We start from the raw sequence: 22336 nt of genomic DNA on the forward strand, positions 1-22336 counted from the left end.
TCTCAGCACTACTACCACTGCTATTAACAAATCCCAAATTTAAGCAATATTGTTGTTGTGGTCATTGATTTTGCTTTTAAACTATAACTATACTATATAAAGTATATACTTTCTTTTATAATTTCCATTTTTCCATTCTTTTCTTCTGATCAACTCTAGGTAGACGAGATGCGAAAGATAAAAATAAAATGCGAATCGAAAATGCGAATTACGAAAGATAAAATGAGGTCAATGTCTGGTATTATCATAACGTCGATACGTCAGTGATCTTAGTATTGTAAAAAAATAGGGTTGTCATTGAATGTTTTGTCTTTATTTTCAAATTATTTGAAAAACTCTTAGCACTTTACAGGTCTTAATAACTATATCATAAATAAATGCAATCGAGCAATTTGATATGAATATAAAAAAAATTATCCAGGGCATTTCATTTTAAATGTCTATTGCGAGATTAAAAAAATTCCAAAAAATGCCTTGAAATATTAAATTTTAATTTTTTCGAATATGTTTGCCCTTAATACGTAAATTTGCACATTGTGTTTCAATTCTAGTCTAATCTTATGCCTATAAAAAAAATTAACAGCAAATTTCGTTGACTTAATAAACAGCGCTAAAATCGAATCACGTGAAATGAAAAACTCTTAAAATCGAAATTTCTTCTAATATTTAGTGTGAATGCAATCAGTTGCCGATGTTGCGGTTGTTTTGTGTGCGTTCAGCGCGATTACGCAAAAAATACGGTTTATAATTTTTCACTGTGTCCACATTCTTCGTATCATATTCATCAAGAGTTGCACTTTTGAAGCCAGTGTTTATATCGGTGCCATTCGACGCAGTTGTAATATTGCTTTCGGTTTGTGTTACAATTGGCTCTTGTGTTGTAATGCGACTTCGTCGTTGTTTCAATTTCATGTTTGATGATTTCATTGATTCATTGGTTGTAACAGGACTGGCAGCATTTCGTGTTGGCATCGATGACGGTGATGGTGGCGACGACGATGATGACGATCGATTTCGTAAATTGTCGGGAATTGAACTTTCTTTAATTTGAATCATCGAGGTATTCAATACCTCGCAATCGATTTGCATCAATGTTACAATGCCATCGGTCGATGCATTATTGTCGTTATTTAAATTCCAGGCGGGTAACATGAGTGACATTTTCGGTCGAAAGGTTTTGTTATGGGCAAGAGCTGGCAATAGTAAATGATCAGCACGGAATGATACAACATAAAAAGTATCGTCTTGTCGATGAATTTCCTCAAAGAATGTTGCATATTTCATGGCATTACTGTATACTGGATTAAAGATTTGTACATTGTTATTGCTATCGATTGATTTCACTTTATTCGCTTCGTATTTGTCCATTTGTAGTTTACGTTTCTTTGATGCACGTTGTTCTCGCATCTTCTTCTCCGCATCAATTTTGTTGGCCATTTTTCGTAATGGGGGCGCATCTTTCATTTGATTATAAAATGTTTTAATAGCTTCATTATCCTTTTTCGATAATAAAAATTCATTGATTATATTGAGATCGATTAATTCATCGCCAGATTTCGATGAGACTTTTGTTAAATTAAAATATTTCGGTGAATCTCCGATCCATCGTTGTAATTCAGTGGCCAATCGTATACTTTCTGATTGATTCACCGATACCGGACACATGGGATATGGACGCTCCGATGAATCGGAACTATCGCCGATATTAGACGTATTTGTACTGTCATTTTCGTCATCAATCCAAAGTAAACTACGTGTGCCGATTGGATGGTCGGGCACCGCTAACGAATTATCGCTATCATATGGAGCCACATTTGAGGACGGCATCAATGGGCCAAGATTGAACGATACCATAAGTAAAAATGCCAATAGAAATGCGGCATTCTTTTTTGGTACACTTCTCAATACAGACATCGTGTCCATGGTTTTTGAAACTTTGTCCATCATTAGATTGCCACATACATCGCAAATTTTACTTGTTACCTGTCCAAGACGCTCTTTCAATGCACAGTTTTCCTAAAAGTTAAATAAGAAAAAAAAACGTTTTTAACAAAAATTTATGGGGAAAAATGCGATTCTTGTCAATTCGAACCGACTTACCGATCGCAGCTCTTGGTTCTCAATCTTCAAAGCGGCCACTTGATTCTCAAGCGTGTTGACATATTCCTTTTTCTTTTTGCGTGACATACAGGCTGATTCTCGATTCTTAATCATTCGCATTTGTTTCTTTAGCGTACGTTCGTAAATTTCCTCTTGAATTGAATGTTGCTTTGGTTTCTTATTGTGACTCAACGGTGCAATTTGAATGCGATTATTTGGTACATTGGCCGAAGCTAATTTTTGTGGATTCAATTTGACCGTCGATTGTGTATTACCCGTTGATAATATTGGTGCTGTGTTGGCCGGCACGAATTTCATAATATTTGCGTCGTTTGTTTGAACAGCTGCAATTGGTGCGGGTGTACTGGCATTGGCAGCAGTTTGTTGTGTTTTGCATTTAAGAACCAATGGTTTATAGTCACTGGATAGAACGATTCGTTTTGGTGTTGGAATCGATTTTGTTGTTGCTGTTAAATTTGTGCCATTTATTTGTGCTGTTTTCACGACGGTCATTGGTAATGGTGTTGTCACTGCTGCCGTTGTTCCATTTGGTTTCGTTGCAATGGCCAATGGTTTCGGTTGGATTTTCACTTTCTTCGTCGTTTGTGTATTATTTGAGCTCAAAATATTTGTACCATTTTGTGGCGTTGATAGAGATACGGCGGTGATTGGTATCAATGTACCTTGAATGATATTGAATTGATTATCGGTTGTTGTTGTTAGCATTGGAATTGGTTGGGCGGCAATTTGTGCGGCTGGTTGAATATACGATAATGTTTGTGCATTTGTTGCGGCAATTGTTTCGGTTGGCGGTGATATTGGCGGTGTATCCAAATGATAATTGCTTTGCGCAAATGATTGTATAAATTGTCCATTCGATGGAAATGTTGTTGAATTTTGTGCATTATGAAAATTGATCGATGCTTCCGATGATGGATTCGATGCTGAATCAACGCTTAATTGATCCGAAATTTGGCTACTGTTGCTGGTCGTTGGCGACGGTGTACTTCGATACGATGGTGACGAAAATGTCGACGAATAATCAACCTCACTTTTATACATATCATTGAGAAAATAATTCGGATCAATTTCGGTTATTTCGTTTGCCACCGAAATATTGTCAAACGAACTCTTTGAATCGAACGGCATTGAATCGTACATATACATCATAGTGTCGGTTAACGATTTTGCGGGCACATTGTCTACATCAGCTTTCTCCAAGTCCGGTTCATTTTTTATTGTTTCCAAATAATCATCGATCAAGATTGAGTTGTCCATCGGGTCGTCCATCGGCAAATTGCCGAAAAAATCTTCATCGCCTGAGGGTGTGACAGGAGAAATAGAGCAAAAGGGAGAGAGAAAAAAAAGAAAGAAAATAGATCATAATCACTTTAATTACAATTCAAATTCAATAATCGTAATGAAAAATCATAGATTTTCATTAGTCAGTTACAAGTAATGCGTGTACATTCACTTTTTCGAGCGAGATGTACGACGTATAAAATACGATTTAGACAATAGTTGACTTAATAAAGAACAAGCGATCGATATACAATAAAAAAACACCTCTTACCGCGTTTGCTGCGAACGCGTTTTCTATAGCATAATTTATCACCATCGGTTTGACGCTCAAATTCAATATTAATTATCGAGCACATTTTATGCATATGTGAAAGGCGGTTTGCCCGCATTCAATCACCCAAAAAAATTGTAACAACGACTTTGTTTTAGTTTTTGTTTCTTTCTGCCAAAAACAAGTTGTACAAACCAATTTCCAAAATAAACTGTTGGAAATTTATCTTGAACTTTGGTATATTTCGTAAAATTGCACCCTCAGAATTATACTTTAACTTAAAAACAATTTATTTAATATTTGAACGTTTTGAATGAAAAAAATTGACATGCCATCAAAATGTCGACAAATTATTATGTGAACCGTGTGCGCCGGGTATTAACACATAACACTCAACCGGCGAATAAAAAAAAATGCTGCTTGCGTGTGTCAATGAACGCTTGAAAGCTACGAAGTTACGATTTACCAAACACCGCGCGCACACAAATTTGCGTCTCTATTTTTTTTCGCTCACGTTTAATTTCTATTCCATGCAAAACTGAGAAAGTCCATCATCACACGATGTTATATGGACAAACGAAAGAAAGAACATTATCAGTCAGTTGAGTTTATTTAAAAAAAAAATTCACCATCCAAATATTCAAATATGTGAGTATGGTTATGGAGTATATGAGATGATTGTTCTTTGGCATTTTTCACTCTTTTGGATCTCGTTGGACACAGAGTCACTGACAAAAATGGTATGCGTTGCCAAACACGGCAAATAACATATGCGCTGGCATACGCGTGCAAAAACAATTAGAAACACAAAGTTTTGAGTTATGACGAGGCGCAACAAATTTACATTTGAATAAATGTTTTTCTTTTTCTTCTTCTTTTTTCTATGAACAAAACAGAAATGATTGCCTTGGATAATTGTGTAACGTAAAAGTGTTGAAAGAAATGTTGTTGATGTATCTAAAAGTTACGGATCGTCTTGTAAGACGAATGAAAATGGCGAAAAATAAAAAAATAAACACCGCAAGAAAGAGAAAAGAACAAATAAACAATCTGAGCACTGAACTGAAGCAAAGCAAAACTAAAAAGCCTTGCAGCAACGATTACTGAAACCAGAATAGAACAGGTAGATGTATTTTTATGCGATTAGAGAATAAAATGGTCAACGACAAACAACTTGAATTATGGGCATGTGTGTATATATGTCTATGCATGAATTCGATTGATTTCCTGCTTGAAGAATGCGATTCAAATGAAATTGATAGCGCAACGACAGTGAAAAGAATAAATATCGACAGAGATGGACAGAGAAAGATGATGGGAGGAAGAGGGAGAGAGAGAGAAAAGAAATGGAAAAGTGATAAAATCAAAAGGTGTCAATAAACTCTTCAATCCCAATTGGTCGGTAAACATATACAAATCATACACAACAAAGTATGCATGTGGAGTTATTTGGAGTGCGTGACAATTTTGTTAGCGTTACATACGTTTAACGAACGCATCGAACTCGAACCAAATAGAAATATACGGTAGCAATGTGAATGCACACAGTGGCAACGACATTGCTTTTTAAAGTCTGTGTTAAATTGAACAATGTACAATTTGTCATATTTCTTTTTATTTTTCGCATCAATTTCGACAGAAAAAATATATATACAAAGGTTCTGATATGAAGTTTACGAAAATAAAATGATGTGCACGATAAGAATATGCAACAACAATATATATGTGTTTCGATTGACATATTTAGAAGTTTATACAGGTGCAATGCGATTAAATTATTCGAATTTCGATCGATATACAAATAAAAAGTGTTTTTTTTTACTTTTCAAATTATCGGAATGGAAAAACATGTACAAGGTTAAATTAAACGTGTGAGGCGCACTTTATTCCGTTCCAAAAAGAAAAACAAAAGTTGGGCAAACAGCCAAAATAAAAAATGCGACGCAATGATCGCAAATGCAAACAAAGAGCGAATCATCGATAAAGCGAACATTTCGCGTGCACAAAATGAGTCTCAAGTCATTTCACCGATAATCGTATGGTTTTCCACGAATTTTTGAATACGTACAACTTTTGGTTTTCCTCAAATCATCCCATTGAATACGTATGCAGTGCACATTCGAATATCAAAAGTCATTGATAATCACATGAACGTTTGGCCTTTTCTAATTTCTTTATTTCAGAAGAATAATCAGTTCGTATGACTGACACAACATTCGTTGTTGTTTTTTTAATTCATTTGTTTTTATCAAGAGCATGGATTTAAACCAAATAAAAAACAGCATTTCGTAAGAAAATGAAATAGAAAAGATAAATGGAACATTGAAGTCAAAGCCGCGCATGCAATTTGCATATTTAATCGAAAGTGTCATTTCCAATTAAATTTGATTCTTTTGTGTGAATGAATAGAGTGTTCTGATTGTTTGCAACGTATACAGAAATACACATACAAATACATATGAATGAAAAATAAGGTACCGAGATAGGGTAAAATAAATAAATTTCGATTTATTTTATCCGCTGTACTTCTGTTTTTAATCACACTTAATCTCGAAGTTTCCATTCTTAATTGCTATAAGGGTTCAAATGCTTGACACTCACCGTCCGGATTCATATTGAAATCATTTAAAAACAAAGTATTCGGCAGCTGTTGTTTATTTATTGTTGTTCTTTTTTTTCGTCAAAACAAAAACGTGTCACTGTATCTGGTAGGCACTAACAATGCGAATTTTATTCGGATACTGAATATTTCAACCAAAATCAATTTCGATTTATATTGTTTGTTGTACAACTGACTCAACACTCCGATTTATTATTAAAGACACACTTGGTCAGCGAGCGTATTGAGGCGTTTTTTTGACATTTCACTTCCATTCAATTGCTCATAAGTTATATGCATTCAAATCCGATTATTATTTGAGGTGTGGAGATTATAATAGCATCAAAACGTACTAGATTTCATGTTTGTCAGTCAATACTCACGTTGTGTGTATCCAACGTTTTTCTTTAATAAATGATGTTGGCGAAATTGTTAATAGGTTCTTCTTTTTAGCGAAAAATATTTTTCATAATTTTTTATTGATATTCCCATGAGAATATTACAATGAAATAAAAAAAAATCATTCAATCGCTGTTGATCTAATACAATAAATCGAATCAATGGCAGTATAAAAAAGCCTTTACACACACACACACACACACACACACACCATATTCAGTCTGTCTCCAAATTTGTCGAATTGTCAAATCGCAGAACAATATTGGTCTAAACTGTCAAACTGAATTAAAACAGAATGAAAAGAAGAAGAAAAAATAATAATAATAAGAAAAATTGTGTGTTCATCGAAAACAAAAACAAACGAAACGAAAAAAAGAAAAACAAATCGTATCCGATTTTTGTTCTAAATGAATGCCAAACGGATGCATTCAACTATCGTACAAAATATAACGAATATAGTTTTTATAGTGTTTACAACCAAAAAGAATTAATAAATTAGGAACAAGAGAATAACAAAAAATAAATATGGCCACATATAATAATAAACACTGGTTATTGTCGCACATACGAAATTCGTATATAGCAACCGATGATACTGGCATGTGCGAGGCCGTTATGTTGTCAGATGATTTACCAAGTCGATACATTGAATCGTGTAAATCTCGTCGTGAAACACCACAAGTGACAACTGGTCACAGTTCATCGTCAAAATCTCATCACCATCATCACCATCATCATCATCATCATCATCACCATCATAATATACGAACGGCCATCGATGAAAATTACGAATGGTATCCGGGTCTAGATCACAGTGACGACGAAGATCTCGATCCACTATCACAATCGTACGATATTCAAATGGATCCGGATTATGGTTTGCGCAAACATACAAATTCAGCAAATCATAAGCTCGATAAATTGGATGCATCGAAACGGCGTGCATCGAAAGTGCGTAGCATTAAATTGGAAGATAATGTACCTGTACTCACCGAAACAGAAATTGATGAATTATTTACGCGACGCATTGATTTCAATACAACCAATACACAACAAAATGGTCATGCTGATGGTAACGGCAGTGAACATGTTGAATCGTTATTGGCCCAACGTTTGGAAGAGGTACGACGAAAACCGGTGAATAAATTTCAAGCATATGCCCGTTTCGATGGTAATCAAATGAGTGTGCCAACAAAAACGTTTAAAATCTTTTTAACAATGCTACCAAAAGAGCAACAAAACTATCCGATGGACATTTGTGTTGTGGCAACGGCACGCATTCAAGAATTTATCGGTTTAATTTGTTATAAATGCAGCATTACCTATACTGATGTACCTTTGCTATCTGTTCAAAATTATGGTTTATATATTACGGAAGGTGATGGTGAGGTTGATGATTTTCCACCGTTGGATTTGCGTGAACCGTGCTCGAAATTTCGTTTCAGTCATTTGGCATTGGTGAAACGATCAAGTATGGATACGGTGATGCGACAAGATAGTCGTCCAATATCCGAAACGGATAGCACGTTGAATAGCCCAAATCAAGATACAATTGTCAGTGAAGTATCGACCAATCAAAAGGATTTGGACCGAATGAAGGGCCATACATTGTTAATGGAAGCGCCATTGTATCGTTCGTATCGCGTGAAAATGTTTACAAAAGGCATTTTTAAAACGGACATACAACTTGGTGTCTCTGGTGAAAAGCTTGAAATTGATCCGGTACAACCGCAAAATTCCAAATCGAAATTTCTTCGCCAAAAACCGATAAGCCATAGCATGGAATCGATTGTATGGTGTGAAATTGAAGAAAATGCACGAAACCGAGCTGTTATTCGTATTGTATATAGCCCAATGCCAGACACACTATTACAAACACCACAACAACAACAACATCATCACCATCATCATCAACAACAATCATCATCACTACAATCACAACATTTAGATGTGAACTCATCATTTCGACACTATGATTTTGTAACGAATCCTGTTATGGCCGAAGAAATTGTACAAAAAATAAATAACATCATCGATGTACGGTCCAGTTCAACTCGACGCGAATATTTGTCACGACATGCGAAAACGAATTCAGTCGCAAACAAAAAGAAAAAACTCACATTCTCATTTAAGTAACAAAGCCTTCAAGCAGCTTATGCGGCTCTTTGAAACGAGACTATGCTCTTTTAGATTTTAAGGTTTTTATTAATAAAAGCAACAATAACCAACCAAGACAAAAACAAAAATAAACAAACTTTGGAAATTAACTGAGTGTCCGTTTTCCTTTCTGTTGGTTTTTTCTAGGGTTTATCGGTTGTTTTTTTTTTTTTTTTTTTTGAAATGTTGAACATGCAAGTGAAAAACGAACGGAGAACACCGAAACACAAGCGTTTGGACCAAAATACGTGCGTTTGGAGTCACGCAAGCGTATTGAGGATCTTTTAATGTTCGGCAAATAGGTTGCGCAATACAATTTACGTTAAATTGTATGGTCGAAAATAGATTAAGCTTAGTTTCACTTTCGGTTTTGTGCCGTTTCTTCGATCTTCTGTGCAGGCATACACACACATATTTTCTGACATTTTTGCCCACGAAAAAAGTTTTTCCGCAAAAATTTTCGTCGCATTTTGTTGTTTGTAAATTTCACTTTTCGAGTGAGAAAGAGAAACCATTTTTTAAAATGGGTCGCTTCACTGAACAAAGTGAATCAACTGGATTCATTAAAGATTTATTCCAGAAATTACAAAGCAGTTTAAATGCCGAACAAGTGAAAAACTTTGCCAATTTGGAAGACGATGCATCACGTTATAAATTTATTTCAAATAATCCGGTGATCAAAGATTTTCAAATTACACTCTATGATAAATCAATAAAAAATGACGATCTGGCCAACGAATATAAACTGCGAGGGAATCGGGAGTTTCAAAAGAAAAACTGGACCGCTTCAATTGAATCGTATAACAAAGGTTTGCTATTGATGCCACCAGAAAATGGTAAGTATTTAAATTGAGATTTTTTATAGTTACCGATTTCGAGAGCAATCAAAACTCATGACATCTTTTACATCAATCAAAAAAAATAGCAAAAGAAATTTCGATTCTGTTGGCAAATCGATCTGCAGGTATGTATATTCAAATGTTCGATCATGTCACATTCGGCACCTGAGCTAAGACATTTCACTTTCTGCAGCACTGTATCATTTGGAAAAATTCGAACACGCACTCGAGGATATTGAATTGGCCGAAGAAAATTATCCGGCCGAAATGATGTATAAACTAAAAGAGCGCACCGCACGATGCCATTTAGCAAAGAAATCATATGAGAAGGCACTGAAAGCATTTATGTAAGACATTTCCTACAATTATCACATTTCTTGTTTAAATTTCAAGAGAATTCTCTTCGAATCTGAGTGTAAACATTTTTTTTTGTCGCCAAAGGGAAACCATAACTCATTTGGATGAATCAAAATTGCCGATGGAAAAACGTGGTAAATTGGAGAAGGATGCACAGATTATGATCAAAATGCTGCCAAAACAAGTAGAGTATGAGAAGAAAATGAATATGAATTGCGCGAAGAAGAATGCGAATTCATCAGCACTATCCGTTACACAATTGAGCAAGTCGGTTACATTTGACTACAACGAAAATGAAGGGCGATTCGTAAAAACAAACCACGAAATAAAATGTGGTGAAGAAATACTTGTTGAACAGGCCATCTGTGCCACGCTTTTTGAAAAATTCGCCAAATCTCACTGTCAATTCTGTTTTGCGAGGTATTTATCAGTTTTTTTTTTTTCAATTTAACATTTTTTTCGTTTAAGTTAAACCAATTTTGAAGACAAAAATGTTGATTTCCAAAAATAGATCGATCACTCCACTGCCATGTCCAAATTGTATCGACGTGATTTTTTGCTCGAAAAAATGCCGCAACGCAGCCATTTATACTTACCATAAATTCGAGTGTGGAATGTTAGAGTCCATTTGGAGTTCGGGCTCTTCCATCAATTGTCAAATGGCAATGCGGTTAATATCGCAAAGACCATTGTCGTACTATCGAAGCATTCGCGACCAATTAAAATCTGATATGAGTATCGAAGAAATGACCAAGTATGTTTTGTAAAATTCGGTGCATTTTTTCATAACCAAAATTATTTATTTCTCGCATAGATTGCCATCGCATGACTATCGACGTGTTTATAGCATGGTTTGTCATGATAAGATGCGACCCACTTATAGTTATTTGCAGTATTCATTTATGGCAACATTTTTGGTGAAAATTTTGGACGCAAATCATTATTTCGATAGTGATATCAGTGGAAAAACCGGCGATATGTGCGAAGATGATCGAATTTTTATCGGTGAATTGATTTTACGCAATTTACAAATACTTCAATTCAATTCACATCAAGTATTTGACTTGCTAAAATCCAGCAAAACAGGAGCCAGACAGACGGTTGCAATCGGCGCTGCTTTATACACAACATTGTGCTTGTTTAATCATTCATGTAATCCCAGCATTGTTCGGTAAGTTAAAATCAATGAATTACATTTAAATCGTTTGAAATTGACGAAAAATATTAAAATGAATCGATAGATATTTCAAAAATACGACGGTGCATGCGATTTCGATTCGAAATATGAAACCGGGTGAACAAGTATGCGAAAATTATGGTCCTTTGTACAGTCAAAATTCGCGAGCCGATCGTCAAAAGAAATTGAAAGACTTTTATTGGTTTGGTTGTGCGTGCGAAGCGTGCCAACAAAATTGGCCAGTCTACGACGAAATGAACACGAATGAAATTCGATTCAAGTAAGTCAAAGTAATAATTAAAAAAAATATTGGTAACAGTAAATAATGCAATAAATTTTCTATCGCAGGTGCAATGGCAAGAAGTCATGCAACAACGTTATAGCTATTCCATCGGACTGCAACGAATTCATGATCAAATGCATTCAATGTGGTGAATTTACAAACATTTTAAAAGGATTGAAATCTGTCCAAGACACTGAAATTTTGGAAAAAACCGCCAAGCGTCTATTCAACGAGGGGAAAATGGATGAGGCACTACGAAAGTATATTGATATGATGAACATCTTTGACGAGGTGATTGCTCCGCCATTTCAAGACTATTGTAAAACACAACAAGCAATCAAAGAGTGCTTGTTGGAGTACGGTAATCGAATTCAAGTGGAGTAACTCAATTGATGCCAAGAGGAGTAAACATCGTCTTATGCAGAGAAGTAATAAGAGAAGGACTCTGGAATTTCAATTTAAAAAAAATCATTAGGAAATTTGAAAAAAAAAACTCTCAAAGTTTTATTGCAAATATTCAACCTTTTTTTTATTTTATTAACGTTGTCAACAATATCTAAAATTTTATCAATTTTTTTATATGTCTTTTTTGCATATTATTCTTTTTTCTGTGTCAAAATATCAACTCTCTTTCTAAATTCTAAAAATAAATGTACCGAACAGCACACCTCATTTTCGTAATTTCACAAAAAAATATTCATTTGTTTCAACATTTTTTGTTTCATTTTCAAAAAATTTAATGCTTCATGTGGAGTTTACTTTGTTTTCAAACCGATTGCTTGTTGCGATTTTTTATTAGTTGCACCGATTGAAAATAAAAACCAAAAAAAAAATAAACAAGAAACACAATTCGAGCATTTTATCGACATCGATATATTTTAGCCGATAAATAAATGTGAATTCAGTAGAATCGTTTTTGTCCGTTGGAAGATCCATGTTGACGCGTACAACAACAACAATAATAATAAAATAATTACATTTGATAAAAATAATAAAATTGAACGAAATATAAATCGCACGTAATGGTATATTAGTCACTCTAAGAATTTCAATTGAGGTAAGCATAAATTATAAAATGAGCTATCGACAAAATCCGATGTGTGCTGCCATCGAATGTACCCTTGGCTAATTAAGTCGTCAACCGATTTTGGTACACCAACGAAATGTGGATCCTAACATAAAAACCGAAGAGACAAGAATAAATAATTGGTTAGACATTTCTCAATGTGCTGTATAATTCTGAATTAGAACAATAAACTATAGCGTCTACATTATTTTGATCAATAAATTTTAGAAAAAAATTGAGAACGCCCAATGTGTATCAATGAATGTATAATTTGAAATAAAAACAAAAAAAAAATAGAAGAAAAAAATAGTATATCACATAAAATATTATTGATAAAAACCTTTGGCACACACAAAAAAAGCTTATAACTTATATTAACAGCACGTTTGAATACAAATTATAAGATTTTTTTATTCATTCTTTTCGTTCGTTTCGTGGCATTTTGATTCTGTATCCTAATCTGTCGTTGAGATGAGATGAGCGACATTTGCATTGAGAAGAAAAGAGAAAACAATCAAATCGGACCGAATACCCGACGTTCAGACAGCGCACAGCTAAATGTGATCCATGTGGTCCGAATTGTTTTACAGTTCGGCTTTGTTGAGGGCGAAAAAGTGTCAATCATCATCCTTCGTGAATTTTATTGTGACGAATTTCGAATTTCGACTCATACATTTCACAATAATTATTTGCTTTGCTATTTGATCTCAAAACCCTAGTCGTGTATCATCCCTCTGTCCACTCACCGATATACTGTGTATCGCTTCTAAATTAATGCCAATATATTTATGCTCATATTTGTGTATTATATATATATATATTATAATATGCGTTTCAAAAAATTGAAGAAATAAATAGAGAAAAAAAAAACATATGGAGACACAAAAAAAGAACATTTGGATATGGTTTGAATGGCATCAAACAACTATACTTACCACAACAAGCAAGTATGCGTCATTATCGACGACGTGAATGCCAGCGATGCATTTGCTAGATCCATCCAAATCGCCGCCCATCATTATTAGACCGCCAAAATTTTCAAAATAGAATTTGATAATATTGCTATACTTTCGGATGTCATGGCAGCTTGGTATATGTTGAATGCGACACGATATATCATAGATCGTATCAATCACATAGAAGATCTATCGTCGAACGAAGAAAAAAATGTTGAAGAATGAAAATGAAACGAATATATACATATGAAGAAAATTGTCATTTGCATACCTCCAATGCGCCAAGCCAATCCGTTGAGTTTAGAAATTCGGGCGGTTTATCGTTGATATTGACCAATGTTTGTTGAATTTCTTCGATGGAGGGAATGTCATTGGTGCCTATGATTTGATGATCACTATCCACATCCATTGAATTACGATTCTTAGCTATCCAAGAGCACATTGATTGAAGAGTACGATAGGCACATCCCCAGCCCTTTGTTTAACAGAATTGAAAAAAGTCTCTTATCAAAATGCGTTCATTATTACAAAAATCATTATGTTTCATCTACTTACCACATCATTGTAATTATCACAACAGTAATGAAAGTACAAGAAATCACCTTTGGCAAAAAACGATTTACCACGTTTGGAGGGTCGCGGAATTTCCGACGGAATAATACGCAATAGATCGTGTGTCATTTTCAAAATTCGTTGATTATTCAAAATTCAACTCTTTTTGATATTCGATTTCGAAAAGAAAATGTTCCCGTCTGTGTCGTTGGAGCGGAATAATCGGAAGCCACTCACCAAAACAGGTTCAATCGCAAGATTTTAAGTTATGTGGTGGTTTTTTTTTGTTATTTACCGGAAAAACACACACGAAAAAAACAGAAAATTTCCGATTTGAGATGTTTATCCAATGGATTGTGTATCGTAATTTTTGGTTGGAAATCTGTCCAAAAATCCGAGGTCAAATATAATGGATTTAGCACATTGTTTATGGTATTTGTTTTTAAGCAACTCAACGTTGCTGTCACAAAACCAATTTTCAATTTAAATAAAATGAATTCTTTACGCTACCGTTCAAGGAATAAAAGAAATTCACGTTTATTTTCTTGAATTTGTGTGCTTGTGTTTTTCGTTAGGCACCTTTTGATTCGTTCACATTTGATAACTAAATGTCATTCTCTTTCTCTGTACTCTACACAAAATTGAAGTCGAACAAATGCGACCAAAGGCAATTGAATAGACAAAGACAGAATGTGTTCGACACATACGATTCTGAACAGTATGTATGGATTTCGTTCAATGAAAACACATAACAGAAGTGCGGAGGAAAAAAAAGACAACATGGCGACGATAAAAGAGTGCGTTTAATGTCGACAGTAAATTCAAATAAGATTCAATTGTTATACGTATATTAAAAATAGCAAAAAAAAAAAAACAAACTCCAATTGTAAATATTGATAAAACAAGCGATGAGGTAATTTTTGCAATAAATAAAAGAAATTGCAAATGTGTATTCAATATCAGTCCTGGTTCATATTTAATTATAACACGCAAATGATAGCATGCAAATCATTGCATTTTATTCCTTTTTTCCTATCTTTCTTTTTCTACATTCTCATTGTTACCTCGTAATTTCTGATTTTTTTCGAAATTATCACCATTTAATTCAAATTTGTCGACTAAAATGCGGAAACATCGTTTTTTTCACGGAATAAGAACGAGTATAAGAGAGAGTCTTAAGATTAAAAAGTAATTACTACTCGAGTAATAGACACATCATTATTCCAATAGAAATACTCGATTGATACACGAAAACTGTGTGTAATTCGCAAATATACATATTGTTTTTTATCACGGATAGAACCGTGGCTGATTTGCAATCGTTTTTTTTCTGGCTCTTCCTCTTGCATTACACCCAATACAATAGCAGAAATTTGAACCGACATCGTATTTTATCGGTGTGCCGTTGGTTCTGTGCGCGCGATTCAGTTCGACTGACTCTGGGTTTGTATCGCTAGAACGTATGCGTGTGTTCATCTCGTTGTATGTGTGTAAGAGAGTGTTTGTATGTGCGGCTTTTCTTCTCACTGCTATAACCGATTGCCGATATGTGTGTATGCAACGGATAGTATGATTCCTCTGTGCCCGATTGTTATGTACGGTGTTTTTCGCTTCATATTCAGTCAATGAGTAGCGTTTGTCCGTGAAGGTTCGTACGAAACGGATTTTATCGAGACGAGACGAAACGAGAGAAAGAGTTTTACAAAGTGATCAAAACAAGCGAGAGAACAGAGAAGAGAAAGAATTGATAAAAAGAAAACAGTTCGATTTAAGATACAAGTGTGTGAATTAATATCGATAAATAACATTTTTATTTATGATTCTAAATTTTTGTGCTCACTCATAAAAAAATTGTGTGTTTTTTGTGTAACAAAACAAAAAGAGCTGAAGTGTCTATCAATTGCATCGATTTACGACATCAAATCAACGGCACACACTAAAGTAATTGAAATTCATTTTTTATACTCTATTGTCTAGTTTGTTTTTTGGATGGTATTTTAAATATTTTCGTTGGTTAACTTATCCTTTTATTGTCTTCATCATCATCAATCGATTCGAGTCGTTCGGTTTCATTTGATGCACTTTAAAGTGATTTTTCAAACAGTCGGTTTTTATTTTCCGGCGTCTAAATGCGCAAAATATGGTCAATTGTTGTTGTTGCTGCAATAAATAAAAGTGAACTTTCAAACAATAACGAGTAAAAATGAAGAGCTTCTCATACACGTTGAAAAAAAAAAAACCAATTTGGCACGGAAATGTTTTGAGAGTGATATCCAAATCGGGAAATGTATTTGAAAATGCAAAAGGACAAAGAAATTTATCTATTGCCGTAAATTGTATCATTTGCTATGTTTGCACATTACAAATTTACCGGATTCATTTATAATATATTTACACATATTCGATTTTATTTTCCAATCAAAATATTTTGTTGTGCGTTTTTTTTATATATATATATATTTTCGATTCAGATGTTTGGTGTCTGTGTGTGGTAGCAGATTGTGTATTTATTGTGCACGCACTATGAGAGAGAGAGAGAGAGAGAGAGAGATGGTAGAGATTTTTTCTCGCGTGATTGAGAGTGCAGCATTTTGTGTGTGTGCGACCATTGTCGCAAAAATTGATTACACGCCACCACTCTCTGTGTACACAATAATATTGATGGAAAAATGGATGCAACTCGCTTCGCTTTTCCGCCGACAAAGAAATAATATGTAACATTTGCATTTCATGGGGGTGAAGAATATGTGTGTGTGCGTGTATGTTGTTTAAAGTAAGACGAAGAAGCTGCTGCTAAAATGAGCAACGAATATGAAAATTCATTAAATCGTGAGCTGACAATGAAACGGAAAAAATCAAAGTAAACTTATCAAACAAATTACCGAATGAGAACACAAACACACGCACGCATTTTTTTTTGTAAATAATTGATGTGCTTGAACCTGGATTGCGCTTCATTTATCATGTGGTTTGAATTTAGACGGGTGTTGAATAAGAGTTCTAAGCAGAAAATTTATGCTCGACGTAATTTTCTTGAGTCTCTTTGATGTTGAGGCTGCCGAAAGGTGTAGTTGGCTATTTGTATGAGCGATAAGTCTGGAAAATGATGCTGGGCGACCGGATTATATATATATATATATATATTTCGCACTCTATGTATCTCTCTTGTTCTCACGTTCAGTTCAATTTTTCTACCACCATTGCCATTACCACTACAAATACAAGCAGCCATTTGTGTCGCATACGTGTCGTGTGTGCGTATTTGTGGGCTATAAACTCACACACAAATGCAATTTCATTTGTTCGGCTATCCACCTTTGCACGTATCAGCCATCTGAAAATAATGTCATAATTAGAATTTTCATATAGATAGAGCAAATCATCGATTAGGTTTACATTTATAGATTGAGCCGAAACACACACAAACACAAACTAGAATCGTCGTCAACGGCGAAAGGTGTATCAAAAAAGCCCAAAAGTCAATTCGAGCCACTTAATTACCGAGAGGAATTCCTTTGATTATTGTAATTATGTTTAATAATGAGAAAGTTGCTACTTTCGTCTTGTTTTAGAGATTTGTTGTTGTTTTTTATTGCGATAGACGACGAAGCTAGTAACGTTTAGTGATTTGTGAGTTTCGGAAGTGCGTGGCAATCGTTAAAGCGAAAGAGATAGCATGTAAACAATGTAATGGTCCGAAACGAATGATGCGCTGATATTCAAACCGATTTAAGAAAATACAAAGAGTATTATTCAAAAAGCAACCCGCTGGCAATCATCAAAAACGCAGGATTCTCTTTAATTCGGTATTTCAGTGGTGTATACGGCGTCTATTCACAATATCTTCATCTATGACTACGTAATTCTTTCCCTCGGTCGCATTCGAGTTGGATATTTTAATTTTTTATTAGTTTTTTTTTTATGCCGCATTTTGCTTTTTTCGTTGTTTTTTTTTTTTATATTTGTATGGATGGATTTCACTTACAAATATATCACGTAATATTTTCGATGCGTATATGCGATATATTCTAGGATCGATTCCCCGGTTTTACTCTCTCTTTTACTTTTCATCAGTGTGATACGTTGAATGCATATCAAGAGCTAAACCATCATCAAAAAAAAGTGAACCAACAATACAATCGACCGAATAGATGAAATAGTGAAAAAACTAGAAGAACAAAAAATACGTGCGTATAATAATAGTCCTGGTGCATGCACGCACACAAAACTACTTATAAGAGAATACATGTACACACCGAGAGAGTGATAGAACGGTAGGGTCTGTATGAACAATACGCACTCTCGCATATGTGTGCGTGTGTTGATGTTTAACAAAATCGAAATGGAAACAATTCGAAACGACCCAAAAAAGGACACTCAACTTTTTATGAAAACGGCAAAACTAGACGGAAGACGATACTGAAGCCGAAATGCGTGCAAATGGGAACAGACAGAGACAGACAGAGAGAGAAAGCGAAAATAGAGAGAGAAATCATTGTGAGAATTAATCAAAAGTCAAATTCGAATAGATTTAATGTGCAAAGAATTAAAATGGTGGGAATGCTAGAGAGTAGAATAGACGAGGTCGGGATCGAACGCAAATAGAAGAGCGTGAAAATTAATTCTTTCGATTTTCACATCGCAAGCCGAAAATGAATGCACTGTAAACGGACATTACGTTCAATTTTTTCGTCTTGTTGTGCATGTGGCAACAATAAAAACACTGTGCGTACCAAACAGCAGTGGCTAAATCGAAAGGTTAGAAAGAGAGAAAATGCTGAACGAAAAATGTATTCCTTTGTTACATGTCCATGTCTATCTTTGCCATTTGCTATTATTGTACTATTGTAAAACACAACTCGGTTACTGTCGATGCGTATATACGTGCATATGCGTTTTGGGTGCGTTTGTGTATTTGTGTGCATAGGATAGAAATGTTCACACACTCAATACGAACCGATCGCGATTCAAAAAAACAAACCGACCGATTTTCTTTCTCGTACTCTTGTTCCTCTATGTTGAACGCACAAACGTGGTTGTTTGGTATTGCGTGTCTGTGCCACTGCCAATAAAGCCAACAATTCATTTGCGGCTATTGTACAGCTGAGCGTTTATCAATAATAATAATAAACGGCAACAACGTTTCATTACAACCGATTCTATAACCGGTGGCTTTCAATTGAACCGCGTTTTCGCCGCCATGTACACCACTTTGCACGTCACCATCAATATAATTTTTGTTTATTTCAATTTATTTGCGTCAATTGTTCGTAATGTTGAAATGTAAATACGATATTCTGATGCACGCATATCGTCTAAAAAGGTATTTTTTTTCTTCGTTTTTCTCTTAATTAAAGCATCACCGAATACTGTTGAAATTTCAAATATTTTGACTCAATATTTTTGAGTCGCATTTTGAATATGTTATCTTTGCTGTTTTTTTTTTCGCGCGAAATGTTCAAGGCGTGTTTTATAAACTCGATATTAAATTGTTCACAGCTGATATGGCTCATTCACATTTTGGTCATGCATTTTTTTTATAGTTTTTCTATGTTCGTTTCATCACAATTCGCATTGCGAAGCGAGTATCTGCCCTTCATACAGTATGCGTGCACAGCAAACACAACGAGCACAAACTATTATAAGCCCATTGAGAGATAGAAAGATGTTGTTTGTTATTTTTAAAATTCCTTGTTTTTCATTCCTTGTGTGCAAATAAGTATACCATATGTATATTTTGTTTTTTTCCCCCCGTTTTTCATCTCGTGTCTCATTTCGAATGCTGTTAATTACTTGACGAAAATTATTTTCTCAAAACTTTCTTTGAAATCGGCTCGTCTGAATGCAACACATACAAACATTAGAATATGTGCCTTGGGTGTTTTAATGTCACAGTGAATGTGTGTGCGTGTGCATAATTGATTCGTTTTGAGGGACGACGAAGAATGAGTTGGTTTGGTACCTTAAACCATGAATAAATATGAAATTCAACATCATCTTTTACGACAAATGCGGACGATTCTCTGGGGGGATTTAAAGTGAAATAGCAAAATAATATGGCAGCTTCCTTCTTATCAACTGACTCGCAAACACATATTAATACATAGGATGTGTTTTAACTCGGTGAGATTTCAAAATGTGTGATGGCTTGAGATTCGACCAATCTGCCTATCATAATAAACGAGATTTATTTTCTTTATGTCTTGCCATTTGCTACTTAATTTAACATTGACTTTTGGTTGAATTTGCATAAATAAGATGAATTTCGAGTCAATTGCCCCGATTTGAGAGAAAGAACGGATTAAAAAGAGAGTGTGTATGAGAGAGAGAGAGCGAGAGCGAGGTAGAGAAGGAGGATATTAGATTTTTAATTTGAATGATAGGTCATAAATCATTTTTAAATTTCCATCGTTCTTCTCTCTTTCCATATTACGTTCATGCATATGCATAAGATGGTCGTCGATGACAACGTATGCGATGCTTGTAAATTGATAGTGCAAATTCATGCCATGGCTAACAGTCTCGCGTTGTTGTGAAAGAAATGGCAGAAAGAAGCCAAAATGTCAATATCCAATATTTTAAATGGTCGAGAATCTGCTGGATCATGGTTTTTGGTGTGGCGGCTGTGTGGTTGAATAGAAAATGACCAGTTAGCAGCGCATTTGGTACTGTATTGTTGAATACCAACATTCATACAGTGAATGGCACGCTGACTGTCTGCGAGATGATGCGCATGGTCGCAAACAATTCATATTGTCTACGAGAGAGTAACATATTTCATTTATTTTTCGTACGATAGTTTTTTTGCTCTCTTCATCTCCCATCCCGTCTCTGTCTTGTTGATTTAACTGATTATCTAGTCTTTAAAAGTGTTTTTTTTTCTCCCTGTTTGGTCGTTGGTTTTCTTTACTTTTTCACTTCTCATCAATTCGCGTGTTCTTTCTGTTGGCCGAGCTAATTGGGAGTTTTTTTTTCTATTTAAAACATATTTGCTTAAATCATTGGCATTGTGGCGCTGGCTTAGCAGCAACGGCATCTTAAACTTGAAAATTTGCTACCGAAACGAACCAAAAAAAAAAAGAAGAACAGTTAACATTGCACGAATGTTTCGTGTTTGGCAATGCGAACGATCGATCGAAAACCATTCTCATTCGCAATATTTCTCCGAACGCAAATGCAAGCATCAGAGTTTGACGATGATAAATTTCATTAATTTGTAGTGATTCGATCGACAGAAACAAAAATGCGCTATCATGCAATTTGATTTGTGTTTGAACACTTTTGTGTCGCTTTGTCATCAAAGCACCATTTTTTTTTCTTCTTTTTCTCGGTCGTTTATTTGACGTTGTTTAAGCTGTTCCAGAGTGGGGCAATGCGACTAATCTTATCGCTAATGAAACCAAAGCAAACATCAGGTCATGAATAAACAAACAAACCGTTTTGATTCTCATATGATCACATCAAACAAATGTGCAGCTCTCGATGCTATTAGCTATTTAATTGCAGCACTTTCGGTTTTCCTCTTTCTCTCTCTCTCTCTCTGCCACTCAATCGCTTTCCGCTCATTTTGTTTTTCACTCGAAATTCGGTTCATTTGATTTATTTCTGTTTGGGCCGTTGTTTGTATCGCACGATGCATTTGTACATGATCGAGCCACGTACAGTAAACGGATAGTGTGTACAATGTTGTCAATAATGAGCGCAGTGAAGCGATTCCCATTTGACTTATTAAACAATCTTTTCGGTTTGTGTCTCCATTTGTTGTTATTGTTGTTGGTTTTGAATCGTGCTCAACTCCAAATCTATAGATCAATCCACAAATACACAGACACACACATACACTAAATGCATCGCTGCAAATGATAAAGAAGCAAACGAAAACTTAACATCCGATGAACTACCAACAGCCAATAGAGTGGTTTGATGGTTTAGCAAGTTTCTGGTTTTTGTTGGTTAACAATCAAATTGTTTCAAATGCATAAAGTGATCAGGGGGAAAGAGAAACCGACTATTGATATGGAAGTATTTTGTATCGGCGAAGCAATTGTCGATTTTTGTTTCAATACATTTTCGATGTTCGTACATGTCAGGGCTTTGATCGTTTCTCTCTCTCTCTCTCTCTCTCTCTCTCAAATTTACAGTTCAACACTGAGCATTTCTTCTGCGTGTCGTGAGCTCTCTCGAACAGGCAACAAATCACATCTTTCTTCGATTTTATTCCACATTTTAAAGTACATCTTCATATACACGAAACGAATTGTGTGGATCTTTCACTTTT

General features: G+C 34.9%; 5 protein-coding genes across 20 annotated transcripts in view; 3 read left to right on the forward strand and 2 right to left on the reverse strand.

The window, feature by feature from the left end:
• Positions 1 to 291: 291 nt before the first annotated feature.
• LOC116349601 (cyclic AMP-dependent transcription factor ATF-6 alpha) lies at positions 292 to 6539 on the reverse strand. Of its 2 annotated transcripts, none has more exons than XM_031781125.1 (3): positions 6275 to 6539; positions 2101 to 3419; positions 292 to 2016 (listed from the first exon to the last, which is right to left on the reverse strand). In XM_031781125.1, exons 1-3 carry the CDS (start codon positions 6285 to 6287, stop codon positions 682 to 684), a joined length of 2667 nt encoding a protein of 888 aa, XP_031636985.1. In that variant the 5' UTR covers positions 6288 to 6539; the 3' UTR covers positions 292 to 681. The 2 variants fall into 2 exon arrangements, with proteins under 2 accessions (XP_031636985.1, XP_031636984.1); XM_031781124.1 differs by lacking the exon at positions 6275 to 6539 and adding an exon at positions 3674 to 4586.
• A 394-nt stretch (positions 6540 to 6933) lies between these two features.
• LOC116349603 (stress-activated map kinase-interacting protein 1) lies at positions 6934 to 8938 on the forward strand. The gene has a single exon (XM_031781127.1). It carries the CDS (start codon positions 7197 to 7199, stop codon positions 8805 to 8807), a length of 1611 nt encoding a protein of 536 aa, XP_031636987.1. The 5' UTR covers positions 6934 to 7196; the 3' UTR covers positions 8808 to 8938.
• A 135-nt stretch (positions 8939 to 9073) lies between these two features.
• On the forward strand, positions 9074 to 12149 carry LOC116349602 (SET and MYND domain-containing protein 4-like). Its single transcript, XM_031781126.1, has 8 exons — positions 9074 to 9664; positions 9754 to 9792; positions 9861 to 10014; positions 10109 to 10444; positions 10536 to 10778; positions 10839 to 11195; positions 11266 to 11481; positions 11550 to 12149. The coding sequence occupies exons 1-8, from the start codon at positions 9160 to 9162 to the stop codon at positions 11866 to 11868; spliced, it is 2169 nt and encodes a 722-aa protein (XP_031636986.1). The 5' UTR covers positions 9074 to 9159; the 3' UTR covers positions 11869 to 12149.
• Positions 12150 to 12333: 184 nt separating this feature from the next.
• LOC116349604 (probable Ufm1-specific protease 1) lies at positions 12334 to 14791 on the reverse strand. Of its 2 annotated transcripts, XR_004201927.1 has the most exons (5): positions 14062 to 14791; positions 13778 to 13981; positions 13486 to 13695; positions 12891 to 13316; positions 12539 to 12656 (listed from the first exon to the last, which is right to left on the reverse strand). XR_004201927.1 is itself a non-coding variant. In XM_031781128.1 (4 exons), the coding sequence occupies exons 1-4, from the start codon at positions 14185 to 14187 to the stop codon at positions 12519 to 12521; spliced, it is 678 nt and encodes a 225-aa protein (XP_031636988.1). In that variant the 5' UTR covers positions 14188 to 14789; the 3' UTR covers positions 12334 to 12518. The 2 variants fall into 2 exon arrangements, 1 of the variants encoding a protein (XP_031636988.1); XM_031781128.1 differs by lacking the exon at positions 12891 to 13316 and having other exon boundaries at positions 12334 to 12656; positions 14062 to 14789.
• A 904-nt stretch (positions 14792 to 15695) lies between these two features.
• The window catches only part of LOC116349592 (protein MTSS 2), a 71605-nt gene continuing 64964 nt past the window's right edge, over positions 15696 to 22336 (forward strand). For all 14 annotated transcript variants that reach the window (XM_031781096.1, XM_031781099.1, XM_031781102.1 and 11 more), the window contains exon 1: positions 15696 to 15999. The gene's annotated coding sequence lies outside the window, so the exon portion shown is untranslated. The remainder of the gene's footprint in view (positions 16000 to 22336) is intronic.

This window comes from Contarinia nasturtii, unplaced genomic scaffold (assembly GCF_009176525.2).
Source record: "Contarinia nasturtii isolate CC-2019 unplaced genomic scaffold, AAFC_CNas_1.1 Cnas_scaffold_2934, whole genome shotgun sequence".
NCBI classification, from domain to species: Eukaryota; Metazoa; Arthropoda; class Insecta; order Diptera; family Cecidomyiidae; genus Contarinia; species Contarinia nasturtii.